General features: G+C 38.8%; 1 protein-coding gene across 1 annotated transcript in view; it reads right to left on the bottom strand.

The window, feature by feature from the left end:
- The window catches only part of GALNT18 (polypeptide N-acetylgalactosaminyltransferase 18), a 475,154-nt gene that overhangs the window by 125,257 nt on the left and 336,984 nt on the right, over positions 1-12,913 (bottom strand). Inside the window, 1 exon segment of the mRNA XM_043969506.1 lies at positions 12,129-12,243. Coding sequence (XP_043825441.1) covers positions 12,129-12,243 — 115 coding nt within the window.

The following is a 12,913-nucleotide window of genomic DNA, read 5'->3' as shown; positions in this document are numbered from 1 at the left end:
GAAGAACAAAAAGTCAAGAATATCAACGGAACTAATGAAAAAAAAATGCACAGGAAGGTGAGCGAGCTGCACCAAATCTGAAGCTATACTATAAAATGGCAGTCATCAAAACTATTTGGTACTGCCAAAGAAATAGAGTGATGGATCAATAGAATAGGTTAGGTACAGGTGACACAGTTGTAAATGACTATGGTAATCTACTGTTTGATAAACTGAAAGACTCCAGCTTCTGGGATTGGAACTCGGTATTTGACAAAAACTGCTGGGAAAACTGGAAGATAGTATGGTAGAAATTAAGCATAGACCAACATCGTATACCTTATACTAAAATAAGGTCAATATAGGTACATGATTTAGACATAAAATGTGGTACCATAGGAAAATTAGAAGAGGAAGGAATAGTTTACCTCTCAGATCTATGGAAAGGAGAACAATTTATGACCAAACAAGAGATAGAGAATATAATGAAAGGCAAAATGGATGGTTTTGATTATATTAATTAAAAAGGTTTTGTACAAACAGAAGTAATGCAGCCAAAATTAGAAGGGAAGCAGAAAACTGGCAGTTTTCAGATGAAGAAATCAAAGCTATCTATTGTCATATGAAAAAATGCTCTAAATCACTATTGATTAGAGAAATGAAAATTAAAACAACTCTGAGGTACCACCTGACACCTATCAGATGGGCTAATATGACAAAAAAGGAAAATAATAATTTTTGGAGAAGCTGTGGAAAAATTGGAACACTAACACATTGTTGGTGGAGTTGTGAAATGATCCAACCATTCTGGAGAGCAGTTTTGAACTATGCCCAAAGGGCTATGGGACTGTGCATACCCTTTGACCTAGTAATACCACTACTAGGTATGTACCCCAAAAAGATCATAGAAAAGGGGAAAGGCCCCACATGTACAAAAATATTTCTACCAGCTCTTTGTGGTGGCAAAGAATTGGAAATCACGGGAATGCCCATCAATTGGAGAATGACTGAACAAGTTATGGTATATGAATATAATGGAATACTATTGTACTGTAAGAAATTATGAACAAACAGATTTCAGAAAAACCTGGAAAGACTTAAGTAGACTGATGCTGAGTGAACCAGGAGAACACTGTACACAGTAACAGCAACATTGTATGATGATCAATTATGATAGATTTGGCTCTTCTCAGCAGTGCAATGATCCAAGACAATCCCAAAGCACTCATGATGGAAAATGTTCTCCATATCCAGAAAAAAAGAACTATGGAATCTGAATGCATATTGAATTATATTGTTTCTGGTTTTGTTTTTGTTTTTGTTTTGTTTTTTGGGGTTTTACCCTTTTGTTTTTATTCTTCTTTCACAACAAGACTAATGCAGAAATATGTTTGATATGATTGTACATATATAACCTATATATGTTTTGGGGAGGGGTGAGGGAAGGGAGGGAGGGAGAAAAACTTGGAACTAAAAATCGTATGAAAACAAATGTTAAAAACAATCTTTACATGTAACTGGAAAATAGTAAAATACCTTTATGATTAAAAAAAAGAATGGGATAAAAGCCTTTGTCAAAGGTTTTCTAAAATCTGGGTAAAGTATGGGATAACAGCTAGTCTTTATATAGTTCCTTAAGACTTGAAAAGTGCTCTACAAATATTATCTCATTTTATCCTTACAGCAATCATGGGAGATAGATGCTATTAGTACCCCATTTTATAGACTGAGGCAGACAGAAGTTAAGTGACTTTCTCAGGGTTACCCAGTTAATAAATATCTGAATTTGGCTTTGAATTTCAATCTTCCTGACTCTAGGTCCAGCACTCAATTTATTGTGCCATTCAGCCACCCATATAGATGGCATTCCCCCTTGTTTCATCATTCTGGTAAGGCTATCACCAAAAAAAGGGAAATGAGTTTCATCTAGCATCCCTTGTTTTGGGAAGCCATGATAGCTTTTTGTGATCACCACTTCTTTTGTTAATATGCTCACCAACCATCCCTTTAATAAAATTTTCTAGAATTTTGCCAAAGAACAAAGACTGCTACTTTATATAGCACATTCCCTCCCCCACCTTAAAAAAGAAGCCTTTACCTCTCCTCAATCCTGAAATATTCCTCTCATCTCCACATTCTTTCAGAGATCACTGATTGTGATTCAGCAATCACATCTGCCATATTTTAGGACTAAGGTTTTAGTTCATGTAGTATTAGTGACTTGACCTTATAAGGGGAAGCTCAGTGCTGTCTCACTTTGCCTTATTTATCTCATATAGATAGCAACACCTCATTATGAATTTTTGTTCTGTCCTTTCTAGTCTAAAGGTCATTCTCTTTCTTAGTGGAAAACAGAAATAAAAGAACGAGTGAAGAGCTGGGTTTTCTTTCTATCTTTTGTTTTCATCATCTCTCCTTTCCCAATGAGGGTCTTAGCTTTTCTTTGATCTTTCCTTTTATACAATAGATTTGTTTCCCACACCTCACTAAGCTCATTCTTGTTTTAGCATTCTTGACACCATTTTCTCAGGACAATGTCACCTTTTTTGTATTTATTCTCTTAAATTACCTCTATGGTAGTAAAATAGTTTTCTGGTAGGTTAGGTTATTTTTCATTAAAATGTATTTTAATCACCTTTGAGACTTAATTGGCTTAGAAGACTAAAGTTTGGACTACTGATGTAGTTTCCTAGTGTCCTAAGCACATAATTCATCCCTTAAGGATGAAGCAGTGGCTTTCTCTGGATGGTGTGCCAGCATAGCCAACAAAGATGCAGGGAAGCTCTTGCTTGTCTGAAAGTTTTGTTTTTGTCTGTTTTCTTTCACAACCTAGCTAATGTGGAAATGTTTTCCATGACTGCTCATGTATAGCTTATATTGAATTGCTTGAGTTCTGGGTAGGAGAGGGAGGGAGGAAGAGAATTTGGAACAGAAAGCTTTAAAAAAAATTATGCCCAAAGCTGCAATATTCCTACTGGCTTACCAGAGTGCACTTGTTTATAAGAAACACTTGGAATCTCCTCCTCTTCCTCCTGCTATAATTAGTCATTAATAACAACAGCAACATTAATAGAATGCTTAAGGTTTGCAAAGTATTTTACTTGTATTATCTCATTTGATTCCCACAGCAAACCTTCCAAGTAGGTGCTATTATTCTCCCCATTTAAAGATGAAGAAACTGAGGCCAAGAGAGGTTAAGTGGTTATCCAATAGTAACTCAGCTTGGGAGTTTTTGAAGTAGGATTCAACCTCAGGATTTTCTGACTCCAAATATAGCACTCCATCCACTATTCTACTTTGTTTGGTCATTATCCTTTTCTTGACTAAATTTTGGTTAGGTAAGTTTCCCCTTGTTAAGTTTTAGGTATTCTACAAGTATCCATTTTGTTCTAATTCTGAAACTGAAATACCAGACTGGCCTGACTCAGATCTGGCCTACAATGCTTTCCCTTGCTTCCTTCTTCTTCGTATGCTTTTTAAAGTTCAAGCTGGTCGATGAGAGCCTTGTTCATCCACATTTGTTTTCTTAGACAATTTCCTTTTTCCCTGCTTATCAGAATCTCTTTCTTGAGAGCATCCTGTAACTCCTGGGCAGACTTCCCCTGTTGATTTTCTTTGAACCTCATAAAATTTAGATTACATGGTAAACCACACCCAGGTTTCCTCTTCCTTTCTATTAAAAATTCTAAGATATAAGGGAAACCTCACTCCAAGGTTCATATCACTTCCACTCCAGCAGTAAGTTACTCTTGTTGGGTCATCCAGAATAGAATTTCTCTTTTTAATCCTGCAACCCTTTGAAAGGTAGAATTATTAGTAAGGTATGGTAAGTCAAGAAATTATTAGCTACTCAGCTCTAATAGAGAGAGAATTTCAGTAGATGTCTGGATAATTGTTTCCAAACACTACTATATCAAACATTTGTGCTGAGGATGTAGTCTATTTCCCATTCTCATGAGTCATATTTTCTTTTTGTACAGGAGGTCTGCAGTGTACTCATGGCAATACGACCTTGGTTTCAATCTCAACTGATCTTCATTCAAATGAAATCCACCACTTCCCTCTTTTGCTTCACTTTCCATTTCAATAAGATCTACCTTCCAAAAGGCCTATTCTCTTTTTTTAGGAGGAGGAAGAAGAGGAGAAGGAGGAGGAGGAGATTCCATGTGTTTATTATAAACAAGTGCACTCTGGTAAACCAGTAGGAATATTGTAGCTTTTGGCATCAATTTTTTTGTGTGACTTGCCCAGGGTCACACAGCTAGTAATTGTTAAGTGTCTAAGGCTGGATTTGAATTCAGGTCCTCCTGAATCCAGGGCCAGTGCTCTATCCACTGCACCACCTAGCTGCCCCTGCATCAATTTTTTTAAAGCTTTGTGTTCTAAATTCTCTTCCTCCCTCCCTCCCCCACCCTGAACTCAAGAAATTCAATATAAGCTGTACATGAGTAGTCATGCAAAACATTTCCCCATTAGCTAGGTTGCAAAAGAAAACAGACAATAATAAAACTTCAGATAAAGGAACTAACAAAAAATTATGCTTCAATCTGTATTCAGATACCATTAGTTCCCTCTCTGTAGATGGACTGCACTTTTCAAAGGACCTTCAGAGTTGTCTTGGAACATTGTGTTGCTGAGAATAAGCAAGTCATTCACAACAGATCATCTTACAGTATTGCTGTTATTTTGTATACAGTACATTTCACATTGCATCAGCTCATGTAGGTCTTTCCAGGTTTTTCTGATAGCATCCTGCTCATCATTTTTTATAGTAAACTACATTTATATAGTGCTTTAAATAGAGATTTCCTTACAATAAACCCATGAGGTTGATTCTTGAAACAACAGTAATAGATAACATTTATATAGTACCTTATACCTGGGCTATTGTAAAGAAAATTCTTTGTCAGGTATCACTAAAAATTAGAATGGACCAAACAGAAATTAATGACTCCATAAGTCCAAATGAAATATAAAAGCAAATGTTTTAAAAAATGGCAAAAAATAAAAACCAAGGAGAGATGATTTAAGAATCATTGGATGACCTGAAAGTCATGACCAAAAAAATAGCCTGGATATGATATTGCAAGAAAGTATGAAATAAAACTGTCCACATATATTAGAAAAAAGGGCAAAATGAAAGTAAAAAGAACCCACACATCATTTTTTTTTTGTGGGGGGGCAATGAGGGTTAAGTGACTTGCCCAGGGTCACACAACTAGTAAGTGTCACATGTCTGAGGCCACCACACATAATTTCTTGAAGGAAAACCTAAGATGAAAGCTCCCAGGAATGTCATAGACAAAATACAGAATTTTCAGGCCAATGCAAAAATGCTGCAAGGAACCAGAAAGAAAGCATTCAAATACTATGGGACTACAATTAGAAACACACAAGATTTATCAGATACCCCTGTGAAGAGTTTTGAAGTATTCGTTCAGGAGGCTAAATGATATGGTCTTACAACCAAGTATAACTTAGTTAGCAAAACTGAGAATAATCCTACAGGGAAAAATGAATTTGTAATGAAGTAGAGAACTTGTAAGCATTACGATGGAAAGACCAGAGCTGAGTAAAAACGCTAAAATACAAACATGGGAGTAAAGAGAAACAAAAGTGTAAATACAAGTGAGCAATTGGAAAGGGTTTTATAAAAATGAAGTATTTGCATTCTAAATGTGGAGACACCTGTGTTTTTTCAGAAAACTAATGTCATCAGGGATCATGGAGAAAGTCAAATAAGGCAGCATTGGTAGAGTGGTTTTGTTACATTTTTATGATCTTAAAGTAAAATAACAAGGCAGGAGGAAAGGGTCTCCATGGAGTAAGAAAGGAGAAAAGGTAAGTGAACATATTAGAGTGCACAAATATGTCAATGCAAAAGAGAAAAGGGTAGAGGAATAGCCTTCACTTGAACCTCATTTTCATCTGAATTGGTCAACAAAGAGTGGAGCACACACATATACACAGAATTTAGTTTAGAAATATATTCAAATCGGGGCATCTAGGTGGTACAGTAGATAAAGCACCAGCCTTGGATTCAGGAGGACCTGAGTTCAAATCTGGCCTCAGACACTTGACACTTGCTAGCTGTGTGACCCTGGGAAAGTTACCTAACCACCATTGCCCACCCCACCCCACCCCCCCAAAAAAGAGAAAAGAAATATATTCAAATCAACAAGGAAAGAAGGGAACAGGGAGAGGAGAAAGAGAATAAGAGAGAAGGCGGATTCAGGGAGAAATTAGCCTTAATGAAAATAATCCCTAAGCTTAGAGAGGTTGTTTTTTGTTTTTGTTTTTGTTTTTGTTTTTGTTTTGTTTTGTTTTAAGAAGGAAATTGTCAGATCCTATGATTGTGAGTATTATTGGGGGATGTGATAAAATGGGGATTCTAGACATTAAATATTTTTGGTAATTTTTTAGTATATACAACGCCATATCTTTTAAGAGAGGCAATAGGAGCAGGAGTGGGGAGGGAGTAGGATACTCAAAGGTAGTTGGCTCACCATCTGCAGGCCATATAACATACTGTGTTCCTTTCCAAAGATTAAGTAACTGTCTCATCACATGACAGGAAGGAAGGGAGGAGAGGAAATGTGCACTTATGTAGCACCTACTATGTGCCAGGCACTATACTTTTTTAGAAAGAAATATTATCTTGTTTGATGCTCACAGCAACTCTGGGAGGTTGGTGCTATTTATTTTCTCCATTTTATAGTCGCAAATTGAAGCAAACCAAGATTAAGTGACTTTCCTAGGGTTACACAACCAGTAAGTATCTGAGACCAAATTTGAACTCAGGTCTTTTCTTATTCCAGGCTTAATACTCTATCTATTGTGCCACTAGCTGCCTCAAAATAGCCTTTTTTCTGGAATAGTGGAGAGAGGGAGTAAGGAATTGAGCTAAGGGTGGCGTGGTTGTCACCAAGTACACTTTTTAATACTGTATCTACCACCTACTACCCACATTCCCTATTACAGTTATGTTACAGGCTTCCATACATATGGCAGAATTTCTTAATGGTAACTGATAACCATATTTCCTGTTAGTTTTCTGTAGCTGCTTATTACAAGACCCCCAATATTCTGACTCAGTTGTACCTGAGAGAACAGGAAAAGTCTCAGATAATGGTCAAAGACTTACAGAATTTAAGAGTTAGAAGGGATCTCAGAATCTACATAAACAAACCCAAATTTTTTAAAGGACTGAGCTGTCATTGATCCTGTGACCCACAGTCATTCATGCCAACCCCTTATGGCATAGCACAAAACACATGACTTCCTCAGGGATTCATGTAGGGAAAGTCACCAGAAATGAAAGTAGCCCAGAGCTTTCCTTTTCGACAGGTATCATCTGCCTCTTTGTCTATGTCTCCTTCCTTTCAAGACAATCAACTGTGACAGGAGCAGAATGGACCATTTCATCTAAACTTCTCTTTGATGTTATCAGTTGCCAGAGGTCTGTACCCTGCTCATGGTCATGCCTGCAAGTGTTGCCTTCGCATTCCCTATACATCAGCTGCTATTGTTTGTTTGTTTGTTTGTTTGTGGTTAACACTGACTTTCATGAGGAATTTTAATGAAATTAAACAGTAACATGGTAAGGGAATTGTATTTCAATGTATATCTTTCAATTCTTTCAAGGATCCACAATTCCCTCAGTATGGATGTTCCCTGAACCGTTGAAGTTCACGACCCTTCTGTTCCTTAATGAGAGATCTTTATGAATTTTTGTGGCTGAAAAAAATTCATCACTGTGTGGTTAACCTTCTAATGATGAGGGTACTTGTATTATCATTTTAAAATAGGTTCACTAGAATTCCATTTATGTCACCTATTTTCTTAAGAAATACTGATTTCAAGGGGCAGCTAGGTGGCGCAGTGGATAGAGCACCGGCCCTGGAGTCGGGAGTACCTGAGTTCAAATTCGGCCTCAGACACTGAACACTTACTAGCTGTGTGACCCTGGGCAAGTCACTTAACCCCAATTGCCTCACTAAAAAAAAAAAAAAGAAAAAAAAAAAGAAATACTGATTTCAAAACCAAAAGCATTAGAACTCAAAATTTAAAAAAACAACAACCCTGAATGTTAAAAATTGTCTTTAGATGAAATTGGGGAGAATCAAATATTATTTACAATTTAAAAAGATAAACAAACCAAAGGCAGAGGCAACCAGGTCATCTAGAATGTTTGACTTACAGAGAACCCAGATCCTCAACCAGAAGCCAATGACTCAAATGGCCATCAACCATAAGAACTATATTTAATTTGTATGACCAATCCTGTCATCATCAATGACTGTCTGCCCTCCCCAACAATGGGACATCAGTAAATCTAGTCACAGGCAACCTAGAAACACCAAGGTTCCTTTGTCTCTGTGGTCTCTTAACAATAAGGAAGATGCTCATACCTGAACATAAAATAGCAGTAAGATTGGCTTCCTTAACCTTTCTGGAACACAGATCCTGTCCTACATCCAAGATGTGCTTGACCCACGATTAAAAGAGTCATTTTTTGAACCATTTCCCCCCTATCGTACCATTCCATATACCTTTGCTCACCTGGTGGGACTAGGGTTTTATGACCAGTGGCAAGCCATCTGAATTAAGACTGTTCATGGTGATAGGTTTGTCTGGATTAGATACAGAGTGTAGTGGCTATAAATAGAGATTTTATCTCCAACTCAGATATAACAAAGCATTTGGATTAAAGAGCTTGGGTTGAGAGCCAGGAGGACTGGGTTTTTGGAGTTTCAAACACAAAGGAGCTCTGTGATTTGGGGAGATTAACTTCATTTCTTTGGGTCTCAGTGTCTTCATCTGAAAAATGGGAATAGTAGGGGGAAGCTAGGTGGTGCAGTGGATAGAGCACTGGCCCTGGATTCAGGAGGACCTGAGTTGAAATCTGACCTTAGACACTTGACACTTACTAGCTGTGTGACCCTGGGCAAGTCACTTAACCCCAATTGCCTCACCAAATGAATGAATGAAAATAAATAAATAAAAATGGGAATAGTAACATCTGGCCTACCTTTCTTGTTGTTGGTTCTTTTTTGGGGGAAAGGGGGGTGGGGCAATGACTTGCCCAGGGTCACACAGCTAGTAAGTGTCAAGCGTCTGATGCTGGATTTGAATTCAGGTTCTCCTGCATCCAGGGTTGGTGCTTTATCCACAGCACCACCAAGTTGTCCCCTGGACTACCTTTCTAATAGAGTTGTTGTGAGGACATGAAGAACTGAAGTTACACTGAAATTATAAAGCATTATATACATGTAAGGGATGACTAGTATTTTTTTTTAGTACTCAGAGCCTTCATCATGGTTCTGGAGATACTTCTGGCTTCTGGGAGACAATTCCAATGGAGCACAACCTATGGTAACTACTATGAAGCTGGAGAATTTTATAACCACAGGGGTGAAGACTTATTGTCTTATTACTAAGAACCAGCCTAGCTAACTTCATAAAGTCTCATTCCTCAAAGGTGAGCCACCAGTTAATGATATTGTTGGCCATGGAAACTGACCAAGATATATAGAAGTTGTAATTTCCAGTGATAGAGGAAGGTTGGGCAGCTAGGTGGTACAGTGGATAGAGTACTGAGGAAGATTTATCTTCATGAGTTCAAATCCAGGCTCAGACACTAACCAGCTGTGTAACTCTAGACAAGTCACTTAACCCTATTTGCCTCAGTTTCCTCATCTGTAAAATGAGCTGGAGAAGGAAATGGCAAATCATTCCAGTATCTTTGCCAAGAAAACCTCCCAAAATGAGTTATGAAGAGTCAAGGATGAATGAAACAAGTGAACAACAAAGAGGGAGGTGCCCATTACTAATAAAAAGCACTAATCTTTTGAAGTATTACAATATCATTATCATCATTAATCGAAAGTCAACGTATTTTTTATTAAGTGCCTACTATGGGCCAGGCATTGTGTTAATTAATCATTATAATCATCTTCTCTGGAATATCTTCCTTCCAGGTGTTGAAATTCCACCAATCCTTTAGGGCCCAGATCAAATTTCAACTCCATAAGTCTCCTTTTGTCAACCCTGGAAGTAAAGGTGCTATGCTTTGTTCATACCTTTCTTATAGTCTTAGATTATACAATTATCCATGGGCATGCTTTATTTAGCTAGGTAGCACGGTGGATAGAGTGCTGGACTTTTCATCAGAAAGACCTGAATACACACACTGCCTCTGACATTGATCAGTTGTATGAACTCAGGCAAGTCACTGGACCCAAGTCTTTGATTACTCCTCTGTAAACATGGTGGCTGGACGTGATGGCCCCTAAGGTCTCCTCCAGTTCTAAAGCTATGATTCTGGGTCACTTATTATACTCTGATCTCCGAAGACAAGGACTGAGTCTAATTCAGATTTGTATGAGCTGCACCTAGCACAGTGCAGTGAGCATGGTATGGCTTAAGTGGGAATCTCAAATTCTTGTAATCATTCTTGTCATGCCCATCATCAGTATCGTTATTCAATAGGTTCTTAGAGTCATAGACTCATACCTAGAGGGGACACCAGAGGGTATCCAGTCTAAGTCTGTCTTTTAATAGATGAGGAAACAGAAATTTAGAGAGATCATATATAATATATACACACATATACATATGTATACATACATGCACACATATATGCATATGTATACGTGCACACATATGTACATGCATATATACATGTACACAGACATACATATACACATACATACACACACCTACATATATATATATATATATATACACATAATATGAAAGCCTGAAGTCCATCTGGAGTAAAGTACATGACTCCGTGATATCTCTTTTGATTTCTAAGAAGTCAAATGTCTGCTTCCTTTCTAGTCCTGTGTAGGATTCTTGATATGTGTAGGAGGAAGGGAGGTTAATTGACATTGGTCTAGGTGAAATGTTATTATGATAACCATCTCTTACATGTGAAGAATTTATACTTTTTTTTCTGAGTGCTTTCATTATTGCATTCGAACCTCACAATAATGCTTTGGGGCAAAGAGTTATCATTATGTCCACTGGACATATGGAGAAACCAAGGTTCAGTGAAATCAGAGATAAATCATCACAAATAAATAAATAAAGCCTATTCGGGTGATTCAAAGACTAGCTGGGCTAGAAGGGTCCTTTGAAATCATCTAGTCAGCTTCAGATGGGGTTTTGCCAGTGGGCCATAGCTTTTCTGCTCTCACTTGGGGTAGGCTGGATACCAAAGAGTAGGACAGAGAGGCCCCCTCTTTGTTAGCTCCATTGTCAGTTGGTTCTTGGGCAGTGTGGGTGAGGTGAGGCCCCTCTGTCCTTTCTGCTGCTGTTGAAATAACACTTTATCTCTGACAAGAGGAAAAGAAGGAATTTGAAGAGTCAAGAAGGAAAGGAATCCCATGTTTTCATAGCATCTTTAAATCCCAAGCACTGAATTACCTTCAGATATTTCACCGTGCACTGAATGTTGGCTTGTAGAACAGAGTAGCTTTACATTCAAGGAACTGAAAAGCCACACACAACTCTGGCTTATCGTGATTGACTCACACGCCTGATGGTAGGAGAGTTCACAAATCTAATTCCCTGATACAAACCCAGTCATTTCTACCCATTTTACATAGGCAGCAGGAGGCACCTCCTGCTTGTCCCACCAATCCCTGCCAGCCACTTCAATAGGACAATATTATGTTTGGGGGTGAGCATTTTATCTAGGAGCAGAGATAGAATGAGATACTGAGGCTGGCAAATGGGGAATAACTGACCGGGGCTGAGAGAGCAGGGGAAATGAGGGTGATTATGCAGGCACCATACTCTATGAATATATTAGCTCCCCAATAATCTTGTGCATTCCAGCTGCCTCCAAAGCAATTTCCCTGCGTTTAAATGAGTCCAGGTGTCGGGAGGATCTTTCCTTGCTCAGCTTCATGCAGGCTGCTGCTACCGCATCCCTCTATTAAGAGTGGGCAATTATATTATGCCACCCATTGGCATGAGATGCCCACAAACACCCATTGCATCTGCTAGACTCCAGAAATCCTGGGTGAGATGCTGATGGTCCCTCCCACATTCAGTCTTTGCCCACAGGACAGTTCTGCTCAATTTCTCCATCTTCCCATGTTCTCTCTTAAGTCCTTACTCCCTAGAAACCAACTCACCCTGATGCCCAGCTCCACATTTTCTCCTCCATAGATCTCCATTCCTTCATCCAATAAGCCGATCTCCTGGAAATATTGCCTGTCCACAATAAAGCAGCCAATGAGGGCTGGGCTCCTGTAGGCAGGATAGAGATGGGAATGGTTATCAGAGGTTGGCCTTCATGAACTCCTATGGATCAAAGAGTTGCAAGAGCCCCCTGGAGATCTGGTCTTCTGTTGGGATGGCTTGTACCTGCCAAGCCCTAGATAAGATTATCTTGGGCCACCCACTCCTGCCAGCCCACTTTCATCAACATAAAGAAGGCTTCTCAATTCTTAGGAAGAGGGCACATAGTACCTGCCTAGGCATCTCTGGCTGTGATGTTGTTCCAACCTTCCAGCTATCTCTAGAGCCTGGAAAGATGTTCCATGACTCCTAAATTTGAACCACATTTTCCTGTCTGTTTCATTGTCTAGCTGGATTTTTTTGAGGGGCAATGAGGGTTAAGTGACTTGCCCGGAGCCACACAGCCAATAAGTGTCAAGTGTCTGAGGTCAGATTTGAACTCAGGTCCTCCTGAATCCAGGGCCAGTGCTTTATCTACTATATGACCTAGCTGACCTTAAACTGGAGTTCTTAACTCCCAGTTCATCCTTATACATTGGGGGTATGTTTCTACCTATGACTTCTGCCAGGCTTGGGCTTCTGAGTGCCAACCCAGTCTCCTTAATTAGACTCCCAATTTCATCCTTGGCCCTCAGTTTTACTTAATATTAAGAGATATACAATATTATGCCCAAAGGGC

The sequence above is a fragment of the Dromiciops gliroides genome, chromosome 6 (genome assembly GCF_019393635.1).
Source record: "Dromiciops gliroides isolate mDroGli1 chromosome 6, mDroGli1.pri, whole genome shotgun sequence".
Lineage (NCBI taxonomy): Eukaryota > Metazoa > Chordata > Mammalia > Microbiotheria > Microbiotheriidae > Dromiciops > Dromiciops gliroides.
This window is presented reverse-complemented; position numbering and strand designations above follow the sequence as displayed.